Source organism: Panthera leo, chromosome A2 (genome assembly GCF_018350215.1).
Source record: "Panthera leo isolate Ple1 chromosome A2, P.leo_Ple1_pat1.1, whole genome shotgun sequence".
NCBI classification, from domain to species: Eukaryota; Metazoa; Chordata; class Mammalia; order Carnivora; family Felidae; genus Panthera; species Panthera leo.
This window is the reverse complement of record NC_056680.1, coordinates 9,672,055-9,695,197: the sequence shown is the minus strand read 5'-3', so window position 1 is coordinate 9,695,197 and position 23,143 is coordinate 9,672,055. Positions and strand designations below refer to the sequence as shown.

General features: G+C 53.7%; 1 protein-coding gene across 6 annotated transcripts; it reads right to left on the bottom strand.

Annotated features, from left to right (window-relative positions):
• Positions 1-109: 109 nt before the first annotated feature.
• On the bottom strand, positions 110-12,498 carry YJU2B (YJU2 splicing factor homolog B). 6 transcript variants are annotated; one of them, XM_042928617.1, is made up of 12 exons: positions 12,351-12,426; positions 9,715-9,773; positions 9,419-9,621; positions 8,076-8,129; positions 5,824-5,906; positions 4,550-4,605; positions 3,122-3,182; positions 2,156-2,298; positions 1,898-2,070; positions 972-1,110; positions 761-837; positions 110-730 (listed from the first exon to the last, which is right to left on the bottom strand). In XM_042928617.1, the coding sequence occupies exons 3-12, from the start codon at positions 9,419-9,421 to the stop codon at positions 326-328; spliced, it is 1,194 nt and encodes a 397-aa protein (XP_042784551.1). In that variant the 5' UTR covers positions 9,422-9,621; positions 9,715-9,773; positions 12,351-12,426; the 3' UTR covers positions 110-325. The 6 variants fall into 6 exon arrangements, with proteins under 6 accessions (XP_042784551.1, XP_042784548.1, XP_042784546.1 ...); XM_042928614.1 differs by lacking the exon at positions 12,351-12,426 and adding an exon at positions 12,442-12,478 and having other exon boundaries at positions 110-837; XM_042928612.1 differs by having other exon boundaries at positions 110-837.
• Positions 12,499-23,143: the final 10,645 nt, after the last annotated feature.

Sequence of the window (23,143 nt, the reverse complement as noted above, 5' to 3'; positions counted from 1 at the left end):
CTGTGGCCGTAGCATCACGCTGGCTGGTGAGGGTCCTGCGAAGCTTAGCTGGGTGGTGGGGTGCGGGGGGAGTCAGCCCCTGGGCCCATCTAGCAACCTGAGGCAGGGACAAAGAAGCAGGGCTTTAATGTTGGGATGTCGTCCCACAAGGCACAAACAGCCTCTCCAGGACCAAATAAATAGCTCCACTGCTGCAGGAAGGCGAGGTCTCGGGAGGGGCAGCGTCTGAGCGCTCGGAGGGCTGGGGGGCAAGCAAGGCTGCAGTCCGGGAGGGGCCTCCTGGCTGGGTCGCAGCCTCCGGAGCAGGTCCAGTGCCCAGAACTGCTCACTCACTCTCTGAGTCGGAGTAATCGGCCACCAGGGAGGAGCTGAGGGTGCCCGGGTGTGGTGTGTCCCGGGAGGCGGCTGCCTCCTGAGAGGGGCCTGGTGGGGACCGGGGTCTGTCCTGACGTTTCCCCGCCTGCCCCGGAGGCCCCCTGCTCCTGGGGGTCTCGGCTGTCTCCGGAGAGCAGTCTGGGGGGGATGCGGGCCTGTCCTGGGTGTTCCCCTCTGGCACCCATGGCTCCCCAGGCTTGGGGGTCTCCGCGGCGAGCCGGAGGCTCTCCAAGGCCTCTCGGGACCGCCGCCGCACGATGCCCAGGTCCTCTACGGTGATGGGGGAGCCGACCGGTGCGCATCTGCGGTTCTGGGCCAGCTTCTTCAGGACGCTGCCGGCTTTGCTGCTGCCGGCTTTGCTGCTGCCGGCTTTGCTGCTGCCGGCGCGGGGTCCCGGGGTGGAGGAGAACCAGGAGCGGCTGATGATCTCCGTCCGCTTGAGTTTCTGTTTGTCCTCGTAGGCTGGGGATGGGGAGGCAAGAGAGGGAAGGAGGTCCACAGCCGCCCTCTGCCTCGGCCTGCCGTGGCCCGCTCATGGCCGGGGACCTCCGTATCTGCCCACCCGGTCCCCCTTGCCCACTGGCCCCCCAACGCACAGTCCAGGGTGTGGAACTTGAGCAGGGCGGCCAGCTTGCGGTCGTCCTCCGTCTCGGGCACCAGCGGGATGGCCAGGCTCGCCTTAGCCTGCAACGCCTGGTCCCTCTCCTCCTCCTCCTGCATGGCTTTTTTCTTCTCCTGTGTGGTGGGGGACAGGGTGGGGGAAAGGTACGGTGGCTGTCGAAGACCCGCCTCTCCCCTGCCCGCTGACCCGGGGTGCGTGACGCCACTCGGTTTCCTCCTCTTCGAGCTCATCCGAGGCAAGGGCCTCACGCGGTGCCCGGGACGTGGAAGCCACCCAGCAAGTGGGCGACGTGAGCAGACATCGAGGGAGGACCGTGCCCCCGGGGGTGCGAGTCGGGGTCTGTACGTGTGCCCTCAGCGACTCTGCACTCAGGCACTTGTACACTGAAACACGCACGGCCACGCTTCGTCGTAAGCGACTCTCCCCTTTCAGACATTTTTTACCACAGGGTACGGCAGAGATATTTTGGCAATCGTGCGGGTGTGGGTTGATGATCTCGGGGCTCCGTTCTGGGATGGCTGCGTGGACCCGTGAAATACGTGTTAGGAGCTGAGTAGTAGGTCAGGGCCCTGCTGGGCCTCGGCTGTCCCCCTTGGCGGGGCTGGGCCTCACCTGTGCTCTAGCTCGAAGCTTTCTTTCCCTCAGAGAGTCTGCTGAAGGCAGAGCGGGGGCTCCCCGGAAGGGGCTACCTGCTTAATAACAGCTGCTGGGCCAGGGGCTTCCCGTGGGTGCCCCGAGGTAGGGACGTGGTCCGATGGGGACACTGAGGCTCACAGGGCTAACTGGCCCAGCTGGAGCTGGCATGTGGTGGGGCCAGGGCCGCATCTGCGTTCTCCCCCCTCCGACGTCGGTGGCCCCTGCCCCCTCGTGGTCCCGACGCCACGCGGGAGCCCCACTCACCCGGAACCTTTTCCGCAGCATGCTGTTGAGAGCGAAGTCATCCTTCCAGGCGCTCTGGGCCTCCTGGATGTGGCTCAGGGTGGGGAGGGCCTTCTTGAGCGTGCTCCGGTCGGCCTCGCCGTGCTCCAGGCGGAACATGGCGTCCGTCTCCAGCTTCTGCTTCTTCTCATGCTCTGCCACAGCGGGAATGCGGCAGGGCCTTCGGGCTCGGGCTCGGGCTCGGGGCTGGCCTCCGGGCCCACCCCCCCCCGTGCTCACCTGTCGTCAGCACCTGCTCGTTGTCCTCCATGTCCCAGCGCTCCTCCTTGCGCTGGGCGCCACTCACAATCACGTAGTCGCAGTTGGCGGGGTCCGTCTGCATCTCGATGTAGTTGACACACAGGTGGCATTTCATCCGGAACCTGGGTGGGCACAGGGCGCACGTCAGGACACCGCGGCGGCCCCAGGCCACCCGTCACCCCTCGCCTGCTTCCTTCCACTGGTGAGCATCATTCGGGAAGCGTTCACTGAGCACCTGCTACCCACCAAGCTCTGTGTCTGGGGTCACGGCTGTGGGTGAGACACACACCGTCCCATCGCCCCAGAGCTGACCTTCTGTCTGGAGTTTGCTCCTTCGTGCATTCAACAAACCCTCCCGAGCGAGGCTGCCCTGCGGCAGGCTTGGCAGCGGCTGCTGAGGACACGGCGGTGAAGGACGCCAACCTGCTCTTAGAGGGGCTGACATCCCAGCAGTGGCCACGCTCGCAGCAAATGCACAAGCAACCAGTGTTGGGGGGTGAGTGCTGCTCTGGAAGAGGCCTCTCTGAGAGGTGGTGTTGGAGCAGAAACCCAAAGAAGGAGAGGGAGCCTTGCAGATGTCTGGGGAAGAGCATTCCAGGCTGAGAGCATCGAGGTGGGGGGCCTTCGATGGGGGGGGTGTGTGTGAGGGAACTCAGGGGGAGAGTGGAAGGAGGTGAGGACACAGACGGGACCGGGCAGAATGTGCAAGGCCTTGTGGGCAGTGGGGAGGACTCAGGCTTTTTTTAGTCTGAGGAAGGTGGGAGCCATGGAGGGTCCTAGCCAGAGGGATGTGCCCGGACTGACAGACCAGGGCAGTTTCCAGGAAAGGACCGTTGCAAATGGCCATCAGGGAATGGCTGCCCTCCTACTGCGACTCCTTTGTGGCCCCCTCACCCTGTAGCTAACCAATGTGTCCCTCTGAGACACCCGCCAGGCTGCCCCTACCTGTAGATGGGCGTTGTGTAATAATTGCCAACCTTCTTCTTTTCTGCATTGTAACGAACACCTGGGAGGACAGGGAAAGAACGGAGGCTCAGGTTTAGGCCACCCCCAGCGTCTCTGCTGACAGGGGGCAGACAAGGGTGCTATTCTGTGTACCCGCAGGGGAGACACCTCTGGAGAGCCCTGAAGTTCAAGGTGGGAAAGAGCTGTGTCCAGGCCACACAACAGGTGCTCAAGCCACAGAGGAGTGTGGGTGGCGGCAGGAGGGTCCGGGTTCAAATACCGACTTCAGCACATACCAGCTACGCGGCCATAGTTCGGCTGCTCAGTTTCCCCACCTATTCAACAGGGACGACTATCCTGTTCACCACACGGCGCTGCGGTGACAACTACAGGGGCCGACGATACACACACATCACTTAGCACGGGGGCTGGCCTTGGCAGGTGTTCAAGGAGGGTTGGCTTTCACTAATAACATCTGCGTTTTCGGGTTTTCTACTGATTAGATGGTTCGTATTCTTGACCGGTCTAGTCTCGCTTATGGGGTGGAAAAAAAGCTTTAAACCACAAAAACAGAGCTTGGGCTGGCGGGTGGCATGGCCTGAGTTTCCCTTTCCTGGTGGCTGCTTCGGTTCACAGCCCTGAGGGTGACCCACCTTGGGTGTTAGGCCGCGTCCTGCTTTCTGTCCCCTGAGCACCCGGGGGCCTTTGGGGCAGGTGCCCCTGGCTGGGTCTGATCAGGGGGACCTACTGGGTGGGGAGGATTCACTCATCCTCCGTAGCAGTGGGGCGGCCCAGCCCCTCCTTCCTGCTCTTCTGTGGCCCCTGTGACAGTGGCCAGCCCCTACTGCCAAGGGCCACCGCTCCCGTTTACAGAATAAGCTGCTGCACCGGGCCAGGCGCTGCGTGAAGAGCTGAGGGTCCCTGTATCCGAGGAGGACGTGGAAGCCAGGTGGGTCATGTCACCTGCCTGAGATCTCAGAGCTGCCCAGTGGGGCCATGGCCCCACATCTGTCTGTCTGCCCATCTGTGGCATGGACAGGGGTCCAATATTAAAGGTCATAGCACAGGCAGCAGCGGTTTAAGTCCTGAGCCCTCGTGGGTACTCTGTGCCGTGGGTTATGCACTTGGCCTGCCACACAGCTCTCCTACCGCGTGAGTCTTACGGGTAGGTAAACTGAGGCACACAGAGACTAAGTCACTTGCTGAGGTCCGGCTAGCTAGGAAGTGGCAAGGCCGGGCCTCCTAACTGCTCTGCGACAAGGTGTCCACAACCCACCAGTCACTCGGGTGCCCGTTTCCTCTCCGAAGCCTGATCGGGGGCCCCTGGTGGAGACGGTCTCTCCTGGGCCCAGCGGCCAAGGGGCTGGCCATCTGCGGGGCTGAGTGGTCGGGGGCGGGGCGAGGAATGGAAGGGTGGGCGGGGCTCACCCATGCCGATGTGGTTCTTGCAGCCGTCGCACCAGATGTTATAGGGCATCTCAAACCTACACGAAGAGAAAAGAGCTCGTTGGCGCCCGGTGCGCTCGGGCTCTCCCTGGGTCCACGCACCCACGCCAGCCGAGGCCACGGCGGGTGGGGGGAGCCGAGGGGAGGAGCAGGGGCCCAGCCAGAGTTTAGGAAACTTGCTGCACTGTCACTGGATTTCTTCTCCGTGCTTCCATTTGCGACGCGTGACCTGGCCGTCCGTGTACGGGAGCGACAAGGCTTCCAGTTTGAGACACCGTTATGGAAGGAATAATGGGGTGAAGGAAAGACACTGTACAGGTGAGCTGAGGGCTCAGCAAACAGAGCGGCTGGAGCATGGAGGTGCGGGGGTATTTTGTGTTTTGCAGTGACCTTCAGCTCTCGGCTTCCTGAGGCCACTGCTGGGCCTCCGATCTTGATTCTTTTTCCAAAGACATTCTGACCTCTCGTGATTCTGTCAGTGGATCTGCTCAGGCCCACGATGGACCATAGAGACTGAGGTCAGAGTCCACGAAGCAGAGAAGGGCTCGTCCTTCCGAGGCAGCATAGGCTGGCTTCTGCTACTTGTCCTGGGTGGCCCGCGGGGGCACGGGCCAGAAATAAAAGGAGAGCCCTGCGGGAAGGGCCACTGTCCTGGCTCAGCGGCAGTGTGGCCGTGATTCTTTCTCCTCCCCATATCCGCGCCCTTGGCAATGTGCCTCTGCAGCACGTCCTGTCGAGAGGTGGAATGAACTAACTGCCCCTCCCCCTGCAACACGACTGGGCCATCAGTGAGACAGAAGTGACAGTGTGCCAGCTCTGGGCTGTGGCCTCAAGAGTCCTTGCCTGCCTCCGCCCAGTCTCTTCTGGAAGCTGGGTGCTCCCACGTGAACACGGCCAGGTTAGCCAACTGGGGGATGACAGACATGTGGAGCAGAGCCCGGTCGTGCTGGCCCGGGCCATGCCGGACCAGGCAGTCCCCCAGGCAGGTGACCCCCGACGCATGAGAGAGCCCAGCCCAGGTCAGCCAGGCCCAGGTAAGGCCAACAGAGACATCCAGCTGAGCTGCAGAATTGGGAGCAACACATAATACATGTTCATCATTTTGTTACCTGGCAACAGCTGACTGATACAGAGACTTTCTGCTTTATGGAATTAAGGCCCTGCAAACGGGGCAAAATCAGGGGCGCTGAATTCTCCCAGAGACCGATGCCAGGTGTCACAAATGCAGGGATCCTCAGGTGATGCCAGGGTCTTACCTGATAATGAGGATGCCTTGGGACAGCTTCCGAGCCCGCTCCCGTAGCGGGTGGCTGTTGTGGTATCGGTTGAGAGAGCCATGCTGCACGGAAAGGACACAGGAGCAGGTTAGCACAGCAAGGCTGTCTCTCGCAGGCTGAGAGAGGCCTCTTTCTCAGGTCCTGTGGGCGGTGTTAACAGCAGACTGTGAGGCACTGAGGCCTTGGTGGGGCAAGTGGGGTTGGAATCAGGAATACGTGAGTCTGAATCTTTGTTCTTCCATTTAGGAGCTGAAAGAGCTGCATGACCCTGGGGAGTGACCTCACTTTTTGCTTTCCAGCCTCTGTTTCCTCTATCTGTCGACTGGGGACAATGACTGTCATCACCTCTGGTGCTGTGGGGCAGACCAGGTGAGATGTCAGTACTGGTTAGTGTTTACTGGGTACTACGTATGTATCTTCTCTTTTTTTGTAAAGGTGACTTTACGATTTTTTTATTTTTTCTAATTACCTTTTTTAGTGTTTATTTTTGAAAGGGGGGTGGGGAGGGGCAGAGAGAGATGGAGACACAGAATCCGAAGAAGCTCCAGGCTCCGAGCTGTCAGCACAGAGCTCGACGCGGGGCTCGAACCCACAAACCATGAGATATCATGACCTGAGCCGAAGTCGGTCGCTTAACTGACTGAGCCGCCCAGGTGCCCCTTATTTTATTTTATTATTATTTTTTTTTATTTTTTTTTCAACGTTTTTTATTTATTTTTGGGACAGAGAGAGACAGAGCATGAACGGGGGAGGGGCAGAGAGAGAGGGAGACACAGAATCGGAAACAGGCTCCAGGCTCCGAGCCATCAGCCCAGAGCCTGACGCGGGGCTCGAACTCACGGACCGCGAGATCGTGACCTGGCTGAAGTCGGACGCTTAACTGACTGTGCCACCCAGGCGCCCCTTTAATTTTTTTATTTTAACGTTTATTTATTTTTCAGACAGAGAGAGACACAGCATGAATGGGGGAGGGGCAGAGAGAGAGGGAAACACAGAATCGGAAGCAGGCTCCAGGCTCTGAGCCATCAGCCCAGAGCCTGACGCGGGGCTCGAACCCGTGGACCGCGAGATCGTGACCTGAGCCGAAGTCGGACGCTTAACCGACTGAGCCACCCAGGTGCCCCCCTTATTTTATTTTTAAGTAATCTCTATACCCACCCTGGGGCTCGAACTTACAACCCCGAGATCAAGAGTTGCACCTCTACCGACTGAGCCAGACGGGTGCCCTGTGTCATCTTGTTTTAACCCCTCAAGGATCCTGTGACATAGGGCCGTTTTTTATTTTCCCCTTTTGACATATGGGGAAACTGTGGCACAGAAAGGCCAGTCACGTGCCCAGGACCACGAAGCTGGGATGCACCGATTCACTCACCGGGCCCTTACTGAGCACCTACAGCGTGGGACCACAGTTGTGAACGGGACGGATGAACGTCTCTGCCCTCAGGTGGACGTTCTAGAGGGGGACACGGAACACCATCCCTATGAAGGGGTAGCGCATCCCGGAGTTGTAACGGCTACGATGAGAAATAAAGCCCTAGGTGACGCCACAGAGAACGAGACGGGGGTCAGGGAAGCCCCCTGTGGGGAGAGACCCGAAGGAAGGGAAGGCGCCTGTGGTCAAAAGAAGAAGAGATTCCAGGCGGAGGGAACAGCACAGGGAACAAAGAGGAAGGCAGAGGAGCCAGAGCTGAGAGTGCAAAGGGGGTCTGACGCAGCCCATGTGCTGAACTTCACCCTGACCTTCGCAGGAAATGGGCCACGCTGGGCCCAGGGTAAAAGGTCACTGACCACACAGCCCCATTTTCCATGGGGAATAAAGACCGTCCTGTGGGGCGCCTGGGTGGCTCAGTCGGTTAAGCGTCTGGCTTCGGCTCAGGTCACGATCTCACGGTTCGTGGGTTCGAGGCCCATGTTGGGCTCACTGCTGTCAGGCTGTCAGTGCAGAGCCTGGAGCCCGCTTCAGATTCTGTGTTTCACCACCCCCCCCAGCCCCTCCCCTACTCTCACTCTGTCTCTCAAAAATGAATAAATGCTAAAAAAAAAAAAAAAAAAAAAAGACTGTCCCGAGACTCCTGTGACAAGTGCAAACCAGCGAGGCAGTGACACTTCAGAGGCCACCCACGCTCCTGCAGCCGTGGCCCTGACGTCAGGGGGGGATGCCGTGCTACGTGGCCCCTGCTCTGTGGAGTCTCTTTGCTATCGTGGACACAGGGAAGGGAACCCGGCCTTACCTTTTCGGGATTGAAATCCGGAGGGTAATACTTGTTTGTACCTTTCCTTTCACCCTGGAAAGCAGAAGAGAGATGTGACTCAGAGAGGGCCCTCCAGGAGGCCTGCAGGGGCAGGACCCGGATGGAGGGCCGTGGTGGGGAGGTTGAGGGACGTCCCAGAGAAGCCCTGGGCTCTGGGTCGGACCGGGGACCGTGACTTGGGGACTGGCGAGCCGCTGTCGTCACAGTGGAAAATTACAAGAGAATCCGACTCTGCTAAAGCAAGGGCTTCCCGTGTTTTGGGGACCACGACTGACAGCAGGACACGTTAACACAGCCGCTGCATAAACACGCGCGTCATACAGACAGAGCACAGCACGGGCTTCGGGAAAGAACGCCTATCCAGCTGCCAGGGTCTCACTTTCTAAATGCTGGCAGCCGCCCAATAAATTGACCTGATGACCCAGGTAGGAGTGGGTCTCCAACTTGGCCGAACGTTGCGTGCACCTGACGAGTTTCTAAAATCCTGACGCCTGGGCCCCGCCCCTCCTGACGAGGGCTCCTCCGGGGTCTGGCACCCGGACCCCGGGCTTTTAAAAAGCAACCTGGGAGCAGGTGTTTGGACAAATCGTTGTGCACGCACCCTCCTAGCAGCCGTAGTGACGAGAGCCAAATGGCAGAAACAACTCAAACGTTTTTCAACGGATGGATGGGGACCCACCATGCGGCCGATCTGGACGGTGGAATATTATTCGGCCACAAAGAGGAATGACGTCCTGACTCCTGCTGCGACGTGGATGAACCTCAAACACATTGTGTTTGGTGAAAGAAGCCAAACGCAAAAGGCCACATAGCGTATGATTCCACTTATATGAAATGTCCCAAACAGGAAAGTCCATGTGGACAGGAAGCAGACGGGTGGTTGCTGGGGGCTGGGGAGGGACTGCTCGTGGGGATAGGATTTCCTTTTTGGGGAGATGGAAATGCTTTGGAAATAGATAGAGGTGGTGGTTGTCCGACAATATGAAAATACTAAATGCCACTAAATCGTACACTCTAAAATGGTTAATTTGATGTTGTTTGAATTTCACCTCCTTAAAAAAGAAAAAGAGAGAGAGAGAGAGAGAGAAAGAAAGAAAGAAAGAAAGAAAGAAAGAAAGAAAGGAGAGAAAGAAAGGAAAGGAAAAAGCTCCCTGGGTGATTTTAGTGCAATGCCAACTTTGAGAACCAATGCACCAAAAAGATCATGATCCGGAGTTTGGAAATACCTCCTTACAGCCTGGAGAGGAGGAGGGAAAGGGCTACTTCGGGGGCCTGACAAAGACCAGAAGAAAAACCCGGTGAGCATGAGGCTGTCTACTCACCATCTTGCGAGCTGCCTACTGGTCCTCGCCCTTGACTGATCGGCTGATCCGAAGAGGTGATGAGACACGGATTGCAGATTGCTCAGTGTCGCCTCCCTGCCTAGTCCTGCCCTCCTGGGGAGCCTGGGGGAGGGTCCACGGCCTCCCTGCAAAGGGCTGTGTGTGGCGGCGGCTCAGATGACCCTCCAAAGAGTGATGTTTGTCTGCGTAGAGAGAGAGCGTCCTGTTCACTCTCCAGCCAACATGTATTTCACGTCTGACGCTTCTCATCCTTCACGGCCCCCAGGACGGCTCACCTGGACCACTGCAGCTGCCTCCTCCCTGGTCTCCTGGCTCTGCCCTTGACTGCCACGGTCTGTGTTCCCCACAGGGACCAGAAAGAGGTCTTAAAATAGAAATCTGAAACATCGTTCTCCTGCCTAAACCCCTCCAGTGATTCCCTTTGGTTTGAGAATTCAAGCCAAAGCCCTCCCCACAGCCTACGGGGCCCCTGCCTGCCTCTCCAAGTCTGCCTCTTACCCCTCTCCCTGTCCCTCACTCTGTTCCAGTCACGCTGGCTTCCTGGAGGCCGTCAAAGGCTCAGCAGGTGCAGGCCAAGTGCCTTGAATGCATGCTCTCCCACCAGCTGTCTGTTGTCACAGGTCTCAGCTCAAACATCGTCTGTGTCAGAGGCCTCATCTGACCACGTGATCGAAAGCCACTTCGTCCCTGGAGTCCCTATCACATCACCCTGTGTCGGTTTACTTGTCTACAGTCTGTCTCCTCCACCAGGCCACTCTGTGCTGTACCTCCAGCACCTGGGACAGCATGTGGCCACCGAGGAATGCTGACTGCATGAACCACTCCTAACTGACTGGAGCTCCGTGAGAATTAGTGCAGGTGACACAGGTATCAAATCCAAGGTTTTTGGATTTTTTTTTTTTAATGTTTATTCATGTATTCTGAGAGGAGAAGGGTGGGGGTAGAATCCCAAGCAGGCTCCATGCTGTCAGCACAGAGCCCGACGCGGGGCTCGAACCCCCAAACTGTGGGATCGTGACCTGAGCCGAAGCCGGACCCTCAAACGACTGAGCCACCCAGGCGCCCCGGGACTGAAGCACATTCTAGAACGGGGGTTGGCAAATTTCCTCTATGAAGGACCAGAGAGTAAATATTTCTGGCTTTGCAGACCCAACTGTCTCTGTCCCAATGACTCAACTCTGCCATCATAGCTAGTAAAGCAGCTGTAGACAATGTGGAAGTCGGCGTGACTGGATGCCATCACACTTGAAGGTGTCATTTCACGTGGTTGTCACCCATCACAAAATATCATGCTCCTCTTGATTCTTTCCCAAACATTTACGAAGTTAAAACCATTCATGGGGCGCCTGGGTGGCTCAGTTGGTTAAGCGGCCAACTTCGGCTCAGGTCATGATCTCGTGGTCCGTGGGTTCGAGCCCCGCGTCGGGCTCTGGGCTGACAGCTCAGAGCCTGGAGCCTGCTTCGGATTCTGTCTCCCTCTCTCTCTCTGCCCCTCCCCTGCTCATGCTCTGTCTCTCTCTCAAAAAATAAATGTTAAAATTGTTTTTCAATAAATGTCACCGACATCCGGTGTAAGCACCCAAGATCCCAGAGGACAAACACCTGCTCCTTGGTAAATGCAAAAGCCCAAGGCACGTCCTGGGTGTTCCTCAATGCTATCATACCAGCCTGCCGAGAGACTCTGGTCTCTGGCTCTAGAGGGTTCGCCTAAGGGGTTTTCTCAAAGACCCTGTGCATATCACACTAGTGGAGGCAGACCTCAAGCCAGAAGTCTCTTGGGACTCCCTGGAAAGGAAAATTGCTAACTATGAGGGCTCACGGTGCCATCATCCAAAAGTGTCTGGTAACAGGGACACCTGGCTGGTTCAGTCGGTTAAGCGTCTGACTTTGGTTCAGGTCATGATCTCACGGTTCATGACTTCGAGCCCCGCGTCGGGCTCTGTGCTGACGGCTCAGAGCCTGGAGCCTGCTTCCGATTCTGTGTCTCCCTCTCACTCTGCCCCTCCCCTGCTTGCGCTCTGTCTCTCAAAAATAAATAAACATTGAAAAAAAATTTAAACTGTTCTGCCATGACCCTGAACATCTCTTCACGACTCAGATCCTTCATCTGTAAAGTGTGTCCTCGGACCGGATTTTCCCAAGGTCACTTGCAACCTAACAATGCTAAGTGCCCACCCCGGCTTGGGATACAGTTCCCTGGGCCTGCATCGCAGCTCCTGTCCTCACTAACTGGGTGACCTCAGCCAGTGTCTGAGCTTCCCTGAACTTCGACTTGCTCATCTGTAACGAGTACATGAGGGTGACCGGACTGACTTTCTGGGGTTGCTGTGAATGAAATAAGATGCTGGAAGTGTTCGCAGGGGACCTCATTTACAGGAGCTGGGGCTCTTACAGTGGTTTTGCCACCCCAGGGAGCGGGGGTTATAGGATGGATGTATAGAAATTTCTAGTCGTTGGTGCCAGGAGTTATTATAAACCCCACTGGCTTAGGGCATAGCGCGTGGGCTTGGATCCCGATTCGGCCGCGTGCTAGCGGTTTTGACTTTTGGCAAAGCCTTTCTCTCCGAGCCCGAGTTTTCTCATCTGTAAAGGAGGGCTTATAAAAGTATCAACCTGATAAGGTTGCTGTCAAGGCTCAGTGAGTTGAAGGACTTAGCACAGCGCCTGATGCAGAGTTAAATGTTGGCACTTTCGATTATTTCTCATGCCAAACCATTTTACGAGCGTCTAAATCTTCACCATAACCCAGCGAGGCAGGGGCTCACTGGTCCCATCTTTCAGATAAGAAAACCCAAAGGCCCTTCAGACATAAAACTGCCTGGGGTTGGGACTAAGGTCGCGGCTGGGACCGGAGCCGGCTCCGGACATCGTGCCCACAACCGCAGTGCCCAACGACCCCCCGCGCGCTCACCCCGTCGAGCGGCTCCGAGGTCGGGTGAAGCAACGACCAGACCCCCGGCCCTCACCGGGCCTGACCGCCCCCACCGCCCGCTTATACTTACCTGCCCTCCTCCTGACGTCACGCCGTGCCAGTGCCCGGAAGTGAGTCCCGAGCGCGCAAGGGGGCGTGGCGCACTCCCCGCGTACCGCAGACGCTAGCGCGAGGCGGGGCAAAGCGGCAGCGCCGCCCTGATTTGATTGGCCGACTGCCAAACGGAGTGGACCAATCCGGGCTTTCCCTTCCCGAAGCGCGACGACACGAAGCCCCCCACCCCCCCCAGGCCCCACCCACTCTGCCTGGCCCAATCCGAGGCCCGCTTTCCTGGGAGCTCTGTCTTGTTAGGGGAAGAGGTAGGGCGAGGGTTGGCCGACTGCAGCCCGCGGGTCAAATCGAACCTGCTCTCTGCTTTTGAAAGGCTAGCGATCTAAGAAATCTTTATTCATTTTTAAATGGTTGTGGAAAAAAAAAAATTACCTTTTATGAATTGCGAAAATAATATGAAGTTCAAAATAATATGAAGTGCCCGTAAATAAAATATTATTGGGAGACAGCCGTGCCCATTCATTTACCCACGTGTCCATGGCTGTTTTCCCACTCCAAGAGCAGAGTTGAATGGTTGCAACAGAGTGTGTGACCCACACAGTCTAAAACATTTTACTACCTTTGCAGAAGTGGACCAGCCCTTGTCTCGGAGAGTGGCTTTTGAGTTTCCTTTTATGCCCTGTAGGGCCCAACAGAATCTGTTTCTTTGTCATTCAACAGCCATTTATTAGGTGCCTGCTGTATGAGATTCAGAAGCAAACGACACACCCTTTCCTCTGATGAGGCAGCCACTTCCACTGGCAATTTATTCAGGACAGTGTGAGAAATGATGACAATACTAACACTACATTATTCAATGCCAAGCCCTGTTCTAAAGCCCACACAAGTCAGTTCTCACGTGATCATGGTGCTGCATATTGAGTGCTCATAACTCGCCAGGCATCATTCACCAGGGCTCACCGCTCACTTACATGTGTCATCTCAGGGAATGCTGCCCCTAGGAAATGAATACTCCATCATTCCCAGTTTGCAGATGAGGGGACAGGCCCAGAGGGGTTAAGTAACTGGCCTAAAGTCACACAGCTAGTGGGGGGTGGAAGATTGGATCTCATTCTGCTGATGCTACACCTTGTTCCTCTGATTCCTGAGCTATGCTGTTTCGGATTGTACGCGTTAAGCCTAAGGGCTACAGGAACTCAGGGGAATCTTTGACAAGTGTGGTGGTTTGGGAGTGGGCAGGAGTGAGGCAAGATCCCTAGGAGGGGTGACTCCTGAGCTGGATGAAAAGGAACGAGGCAGAAGAAGGGGGGACACGGCAGAGTAATGGTCACAGATCCTGATGGACAAGATGGAGCTGTGGAACTGTGTCCAACCCCAGTCTTGCTTACCGCGTCTGGATTTTGCTTGAATCCTAGTCCTGTACCTGACTGAAGAGAGTGATGGAAAAACCACAAAATGCCACTTGTAATATTTAGAGGAGGGGACGTATGAGGATCCTTGGCTTTCAAGGGACATATAGAGCCTCTCTTATCACTCACGCATAAGGCAGGTGATGGAACCCAGACATCAGCCTGAGATGTCAAATGCAGGCCAGTTCTATAAAGATGTCAAATGCAGCCCAGTGCCTGTGGGGCCAAGGGAACCGACTTAGGGAGAGGAGGGTAATTAGCCAGTCTGGGCAGGGTGGCAGGGAGGGACCTGAATTCTAGCTCTGGGGACCCTCAGTGAATCATCTCATCTCTGTTTGTGTAAAGTGGGATATCTTGGCTCCACCCAGGGGAAATAATGCAATAAATGCCCACAGATGTACTTGTAAAGCATTCCGAATAAGAAAAGAGAATGCTGTGGGCTGGGAAGGGCATTCCGGCATCATAGTGCAGCTTTGGGTGCAAGGGGCAGGCTCTAAGCATCAGGAAGTTCTTGACATAAAAAGCTGAGACCTGTTTCCCTGCAACTGGCACCTGCTGGCCTTACCCTCATGGGCCACAGAGGACCTCTTAGTTTGGGGACCTGGGGCAAGCTGTTAACTACCGTGTGGCTCAGTCTCACTATCCAAAGATAGAGATAATGATCCCTACTTGGGTGGAGAGGTTTCATGGGATAACGTTGAGAAGGCAGTTAGTATGATGCCTGGTCCTTTGTCTAGATTCCGAGGATGTTGAACTAGAAGTCTTTGGCTTAACAAATAGGCTCCCCCCCCCGCTTCATCCCACTGTGTAAATTAACTGATATTGGAGCGCCTGGGTGGCTCAGTTAAGCGTCCAACCTCGGCTAGGTCATGATCTCACGGTTTGTGGGTTCAAGCCCCGCGTGGGGCTCTGTGCTGACAGCTCGGAGCCTGGAGCCTGCTTCGGATTCTGTGTCTCCCTCTCTCTCTGCCCCTCCCCTGCTCACACTCTGCCTCTCTCTCTCTCAAAAATAAACAAACATTAAAAATAATAATAAATTAATTGACGTTTATCAAAGCTGAAATAAGATCAGTACTTTTAACTTTTGGACTTCTGGATCTGAGGGCACCTCAAGGTTGAGTCTCTGTATCAGTTTATGCTAGTGAATATGGTCTGTAGGAGAAATGGCCTCAAAGAAAAGAATTGTATCCAGGATATCATCTTGAAGACCATGATTAGGACAAACTAAAATCTTTTTTATTTATTTATTTACTTTTTTAATTTTTTTTTTTTTTAGCGTTTATTTATTTTTGAGACAGAGAGAGACAAAGCATGAACAGGGGAGGGTCAGAGAGAGGGAGACACAGAATCTGAAACAGGCTCCAGGCTCTGAGCGGTCAGCACAGAGCCCGACGCGGGGCTCGAACTCACGGACCGCGAGATCATGACCTGGGCCGAAGTCGGCCGCTTAACCGACTGAGCCACCCAGGCGCCCCCAAACTAAAATCTTTTAATTTTTAAACTTTTTTTTAAGTTTATTTATTTTGAGAGGGGGAGGGGCAGAGGGGGAGAGAGAAAATCCCAAGCAGGCTCTGAGCTGTCACATATGCAGGGCTCGATCCCATCAACCATGAGATCATGATCCGAGCGGAAATCAAGAGTCGGACTTAACTGACCCAGGCACCTCACTAAAATCTTTTGAAAATATTGGCGAGTTAGGCTTGATATAACCGTTGTGTGTAGACAAATGACATATGAAAGGAATTGAGTGGAGTCCCCCTACTTGCATCACCTCCTGGGCCAAGTAGATTTTTACTACAGACGGCTCTTCTCCTTAAGGAGTAGTTGTCCAAAAGCCATGAACACAATTGACAATTTTTTTGTTGCTTATTTATTTATTTTGAGAGAGAGTGTGAGCAGGGGAGGGGCAGAGAGACAGAGACAGAGAGGGAATCCCATGCAGGCTCTGCGATGCCAGTGCAGAGCCCGATGGGGGGGGCTCAGTCTCACGAACTGGGAGATCGTGACCTGAGCCAAAATCGAGTCAGATGCTTAATCGCTTAATCGACTGAGCCACCCAGGCGCCGCCCAGCTATTGAAAACTTCTTAAGGGGAAGTCTGTTCCTCTGTTGCTTCTGTGATGGATTCCAATAAAAACATGAAGAGGCTAAGTAAGAAACAGAACTCAGACCCTTTGGGACAGCAAGCCTCAGCACGAAGTTTGCTTGTGAAGTTCCATTTCCGAATGATGTTTCTTCATTGTGTCCACCTGCTCTGAATCATCTGCCTTTAGGTGATGTTTCCAAACAAGTGTAACATGGCGGGGGGGGGGGGGGGGGGGGGGGCGGGGTGCAGGAATCAGGTTTAGGGACCACAGGACTGCCCCCACCCCATGTAATAAATCCCTTCTCCTGCCACCAGCAGCACATGTAAATGTCACCCTCCAGAAAGCTGCTGTGCACAGACCCAGTGAGGAAGGAGATGCTTTGTCAAATGAGAGTCCTGGGGGGAGGGGGGGGAGCGGGGCAAGACACAGAAAAAGGTGTGAAATGAGGGGAAGGGGCGAAAAGAGAGGGAGATGTCCAGTACACTGATACTTTCTAGAACATAATCTCAAACTTCAAGCAAAATATTTAGATCGCCTTGGGGCGCGTGAATGGCTCGGTGGGTTCAGCGTCCGACTTCAGCTCAGGTCATGATCTTGCGGTTCGTGGGTTTGAGCCCTGCGTCAGGCTCTGTGCTGCCAGCTTGGAGCCTGGAGCAGCCTGCTTCAGATTCTGGGTCTCCCTCTCTATCTCTGCTCACCTCCACTCACACTCTGTCTCCCTGTCTCTCTCTCTCTCTCTCAAAAATAAATACACATTAAAAAACTTTTTTTAAATGTTTAGATCACCTTTAGTCGTTACTTACCCAAATATGTCAGGGACTCCTTGTTCATTCATTAGTTGGACACGTAGTTACTGAGTGTTACTAGGTGTCTAACCTTGCTCTAAGCACTGGGGATGTAGCCATACGCAAAACCGTCTTTTTTTTTTTTTCCCTCTCGAGCTTACATTCTAATGGGTTCAGGTTGGATTGTTCTGGGCAGACTACTTACTCCCTTTGAACAGGATCTCAATTCCTTATTTCCAGTTCCTGTTCTTTGAGGAGAGTATAGACAGTCTTCTGACCCGTTACCCCAACCCGGCAACTGCAACATACACAGAAAGGCAGGTGGGTGCTGAAGAGAATGAATTAAAGGGATGATCTATGGCTTTTTTTTTTTTTAATTTTTTTTTTTTAATTTTTTTTTTTTTTAACGTTTATTTTTTATTTTTGAGACAGAGAGAGATAGAGCATGAACGGGGGAGGGTCAGAGAGAGACGGAGACACAGAATCTGAAGCAGGCTCCGGGCTCTGAGCTGTCAGCACACAGCCCGATGCGGGGCTCGAACCCACGAACCGTGAGATCATGACCTGAGCTGAAGTCGGACACCCAACCGACCGAGCCACCCAGGCGCCCCTCTATGGCTTTTTGTCTGAACACCAGCGAGGTCAGAATAATTTCTGAGGATGCTTGGGACATTTCTACAGTTCAGCACCGCATCAGGGAGCATTTTAAAAGGCCAGTTTTTTTTTTTTTTAATTTTTTTAATGTTTATTTATTTTTGAGACAGAGACAGACAGAGCATGAACAGGGGAGGGTCAGAGAGAGAAGGAGGCACAGAATCTGAAACAGGCTCCAGGCTCTGAGCTGTCAGCACAGAGCCGGACGCGGGGCTCGAACTCACGGACTGTGAGATCATGACCTGAGCCGAAGTCGGCCGCTTAACCGACTGAGCCACCCAGGCGCCCCTAAAAGGCCAGTTTTAAGCTTCATTTTATTTTTCCTCACGGAAACATCAGGGCATCTTGTGCTTAAACACTGTAATTTGCCACAAACAAGCCCCTGACACTGCTGTGTTAAACATCATCATAATTTACTTGTTAGAATCAGGGATAATAATGCATTTGTCTGAGTGGTAACAACAGCCTGGAAAAACGGACTCTGAAAGATGTGTCTGAGGGACCAGGCCGGGGCGGGGGGGAGGGGGGTGCTGAGAGATGTAAACAAAAGACATTTGGAGGTGAAGAGAACCCCTCGGAGGGAGGCGGGTGGCTTTAATAACTCCAAGGGGCAGGGCGAGGTGGGGAGAGGGGTCTTGTCAGAATATGAGCATTTCCACGCCCTTAGAAATCATCTCAGGGGCACCTGGGTGGCTCAGTCGGTTAAGTGTCTGACTTCGGCTCAGGTCACGATCTCCCACTTCGTGGGTTCAAGCCCCGCGTTGGGCTCAAAGCCTGCAGCCTGCTTTGCATTCTGTGTCTCCCTCTCTGTTTCTGCTGTCCCCCCCCCCCCCCCCCCGGCTTATGCTATCTGTCTCTCAAAAATAAACATTAAAAAAAAATCATCTCAGTATCTTCACCTGACAGAGGGGGAAAGTGAGTCCAGGGAGGTTGAGAGACAAAGCCATAGAGCCTGTAATGACAGAAATGGGGACAGAGCCCAGGTTTCCTGATTCTTGCCCAATGCTTGGTCCACTCAGTTGAACTGTCCATGACAATCATCTATGGTTTCAGAAACTCCAATTGGACAGCTAGTTTCCAGAAAATCTGGCTATTGTTAAGAACCTCCATATCATTAGAAAATCGGTATAGCATATACTTTGGGGCACAGAACAATGGTAAAAGAATTTAATTTTTTAACATTTTGAGAGAGAGAGAGAGAGAGGTCTCACCCCACCCCCAGATTCTCCAGTGAGAGTTACCCCAAGGTGGGCATCTTCCCCTCCTGGTCCTGCCCAGGCACTAGCTGAACCCCTTGGGCGGGTCACTTCCCTTTTCTGGGCCTCAGTTTCCTTCCCTGTAAAATGGGGAAAATGATAACACCCACCTCCTCGGGCTGTTTGAAGAGGGTCCCTCCCCCCACCACTTCCGCCACAAAGGGCTCGCGAGCGCTCCCCACGGAGCCCACCTTGTTCCCAGTTTTCTAGATCTTCTTCGGCTGCTGAGACAGGGGCTGTGAACCCACATACTACAAACGGGGAAACCGAGGCTGGGAGCACAGAACTGGACCACGGTCTCAAGCTTTGAAGGAAGGGGCTGGCCTGGAAAGGCGGGGGTCCTCTCCAGGGCTCCCCGAAGGGCTCTCGGCACCAAGGGGGCGCTCAGACGTGCTTCTCCCTCCTGGGCTCCTGCGACCCCGCTTCCCGGCTCCGCGAGGACCTCGGCGGCGGAACAGAGCAACCAGGCGAAGAACTAGGGGTCTGCGCAGGCGCAGGCGCGCGCGCCAGGGGCTCAGCCCGGACGCCGGCGCGGTTGTCCGGGCAACCCGGGCGGGGCGAGAACGCGCGGAGTCCCCGTTGCTTGTTCTTTAACGTTTGGTCTTTTGCCTAAACTCGGTGAAGCTTCTGCGGGTTGTTTCTCGTCCCTTCGTTCATTCCCTTCCAACTGGACAAAAGCTGATTTCCTATCCCCAGGAGCACTTGACAGTTAATTAAATGACAACCACCGGCGGGCGGATCCTGGCCACGATTGGGTGCGGGCGGAGACCACGTTCAAGAACTCCCGGTGTCAATCCCGCTTACCTTCACGTGTCATTTTTTCCTTCCTCTTTTGCCTTTAAGTACTCTATAATTTATTAATGGCATCTATAATTTATCTGACTTCTCCGGCCAGATCTTGGCTTAGACCAAATCACGAATCTGAATTTTGCAGAAATGACTCAGTGGTGACTAATTCCATTAGGACAGCAGTCTCTTCAAAGGACTTCAGAGCAGGATTTCTTTAAATAGAAAACGTCCTCAGTGCACTGACAACTATTCACTTTATAGAAAATTTATTTAGGGGCTCTTGGGTGGCTCAGTCAGTTGGGCCTCAGACTTTGGCTCAGATCATGATCTCCTGGTTTGTGGGTTCCAGCCCCACATAGGACTCTGTGCTGACAGCTGGGAGCCTGGAGTCTGCTTCACATTCTGTGTCTCCGTCTCTCTCTGCCCTTCCTCTGCTCGCATCCTGTCTCTCTCTCTCTCTCTCAAAAATAAATGTTAAAAAATTTAAAAAAATTATTTAGCTACAAGACCCTCCCCCCCTTTTTGCATTTAGACATAAACCGCTGTGTGTGGTTGGCTGTGCTGTTATGCCCGGCTGAGGGCACCGGCATCCCTCAGGATTTCAGGGGCTGAAATCCAGCTTAGCTGTGTTCCCCAAGCTGGAGACAGGGTACCTTGTAGTTTGTCTATCGGAGTGGATGCCTTTTTTTTCCCCCTATAATTTATTTATTTTGTATAATTTACATCCAAGTTAGTTAGCACATGGTGCAACAATGATTTCAGGAGGAGGTTCCTTAAGCCTCTTATACCCATTTAGCCCATGCCCCTCTCACAACCCCTCCAACAACCCTCTGTTCTCTATATTTAAGAGAACATTGTATATATATGCCCCATCTTCTTTATCCATTCATCCCTCGATGGACATTTGGGCTCTTTCCATACTTTGGTGCCTTTTTCTATTTGCACCAGGTTCCGAAGTTTCCTATGTGCCTTCCTGCACATAATTAAACAGTAACCTGGGGCGCCTGGGTGGCTCAGTCGGTTAAGCGGCCACCTCGGCTCAGGTCATGATCTCGCGGTCCGTGAGTTCGAGCCCCGCGTCGGGCTCTGTGCTGACAGCTCAGAGCCTGGAGCCTGCTTCCGATTCTGTGTCTCCCTCTCTCTGACCCTCCCCCGTTCATACTCTGTCCTCTCTCTGTCTCAAAAATAAATAAACGTTAAAAAAAAAAAAAACAATAACCAGTTGAATGGCTTTGGGCTTTACGGGATGCTTATAACAAGCTTTAATTATTTAAATGTAATTCCACTTAATTCATGTCACAGATTTCATGTGGACCCACATGTGTGATTAAAATGAAACATGGTGCAAAGAAAGTCATGTAGGGGTGGGCATTAATTCTCTTTCTGGGCTCCGTGGGGTCATCTGGAACCTTAGATTCCTTTCATCTTGTTGTTCCCCTAGGGTTGTCCTCACCCACCTGGTAAGAGCTTGCCTGCCTCCATTTCCAAGTTGCGATCAGCAGAAAGGGGGAGGAGGAAGGCTAGGGCAGGTAGCTTGTGTTTAAGGAGATGACCTCCAAGTTTCTCTCGTGTTTGCTTGGATCCCATTGACTCAAACATGGTGACACAGTCACACCTGGCAGCAAGGGTTCCTGGGAAGTGTACTTTCCAGCTGGGGGGCCATGCGTCCCCCACCCCTAAAATTCAAGAGGTTCTATTACTAAAAGGAATTCACAGAGAATGGATGCTGGGAGACAGTTAGCAATTGTAAGCCCCTTGAGCATAAGGACTGGGTCATCATTGCATGGTGGAGAAGCAGGGATTCAAAGCTTGCCTGTGCCACTTACTGCCTGTGCCATCCTGACTAAATTATATCCCCACTCAGCCTCAGTTTTTCTAATCTGCCAAATGGCTTACATAACCCACTTTTCACAGGGTGTGATGAGAGTAAGGGGGAGAAATATATGTGAAACTCTAGCACATTGCTCAGACCTTGTGATTCCCCCCGACCTTTAGCTACAGTAAAAACATCTTTGTTTTTAAGTGTTTATTTCAGAGAGAGGGAGAGAGAGAGAGAGAGAGAATGGGAGGGGCACACAAGCAGGGAGGGGCAGAGAGAGAGGGAAACAGAGGATCCAAAGCGGGCTCCTCGCTGATGGCAGAGAGGTTGATGCGGAGCTGAAACCCTCAACCCACCAATTTAATGCTTAACCGACGGAGCCACCCAGGCGCCCCTAAACTGCTACATTTTTTGAGGGGTCTGTTACAGCGGCAGTTTCCTCCCACCCTGCTTCCCTCCCTCCTTCCTTCCTTCCTTCTTTCCTTCCTTGGCTTGTTAATGAACTCCGTAACACTGAACACTGAAGTTCCTTTCTCCCAGAAGCTGCCCTTTCACGTCCCTCCCCCCCTTCTTTTCTGGTTTCTTCCATCTGTTTTAGAAAGCGAACTTTCTCCTCTCTTGGGATATCCCTCGTTTACTACTCCAGCTTTGCCACCGACTGCTTCTGCGTGTTGCTTTCGACGGAGAATTGCAGAAGTTGTAAGAGAGAGATGCGCCAAAGTTGGCATCCTGCAGCACCAACCAGATTACTCGGGTGTTTTTTTTTTTTGGTGGGGGGGAAGGTCTTGGAGAAGACAACGTGAATCAACCCCAGTTATGTGTAAGGAAAATCGGAGTGGTTTCCAGCTGTCACTTTCTCTGCCTTACACACATTATTCAGATAAGTTGGCAGGGGAGTGTTGTTTCGGTTTGTATTAGGGAATTATGGGGATGTAAATCTGGGACTAAGTTAGTGAAATTTAAAATGGAGAATCCTCGGGGAGCCTGGGTGGCTCAGTCAGTTGGGCAGCCGACTTGGGCCTAGGTCATGATCCCACGTTTTATGGGTTCGAGCCCCACATCGGGCTCTGTGCTGATGGCTCAGAGCCTGAAGCCTGCTTTGGACTCTGTGTCTCCTTCTCTCTCTGCCCTTCCCCGCTCACACTCTGTCTCTCTTTCTCTCAAAACTAAATAAACATTAAAAAATTAAAAAAAAAATAAGGAGAATCCTTTAACGCTCAGAGTTGGGATAGTGCTGTCATCAGGAGGGCACCTTCTGTGCTGGGCCATCCGGTTGGCGCTTTATCTCTTCCATTCCCTGGCTGTGTGACCTTGGGAGAGCTCCTTAACTACTCTGTGCCTTGTTTTCCTCATCTGTTCCATAGGGATTCTCTTAGCTTGGGTCCCCTTGAGACAAGGACTTGGGTGCAGGCTGTTTATTTGGGAGGTGCCAAAGCAAAGTTGCAAGGGGCAGTGTGAAACAGGCTCTCTTCAAGGAAGACTTTCTTCAAGAGGTGGGGGAATTCTTACTACACGGGGCTCAGCCTGCCAAGGCTGATGAGGCCTGGGCGGGACGAGAGCTCAGAGCAACCTCACTATAGTTCGGGTAGGGAGTGGTCCTTGTCAGCGGTGACCCCAGGGAGCAGGAGAGAGCTGGGAGACTGACCAAGAAGGAGGAAAAGCCAAGAGAAGGTGTATCACCGGGGTCACAGGATAAAGATTTCTCCCGACAGCGTCCATTCGAAAGCTGGAGGCATGACTATTTAGCCACTGGATCACAGTCTCCATTGGTTGAGGGTTGAAACCTGGAGTATTTATTTATTTATTTATTTATTATTTTAGAGAGAGAGCAGGGGAGGGGGTGGGGGGGGGGTGGAGAATCCCAAGCAGGTTCCATCTCCTGAACCCTGGGATCATGACCTGAGCTGAAATCAAGAGCTCGAT

Coding starts and splice junctions, on each gene's coding strand:
- YJU2B (XM_042928616.1), bottom strand. Junction 2,299..3,121: donor TACACAACGCCCATCTACAG/GTAGGGGCAGCC, acceptor GTGCCCACCCAG/GTTCCGGATGAAATGCCACC. Junction 838..971: donor CAAGTTCCACACCCTGGACT/GTGCGTTGGGGG, acceptor CCCCATCCCCAG/CCTACGAGGACAAACAGAAA.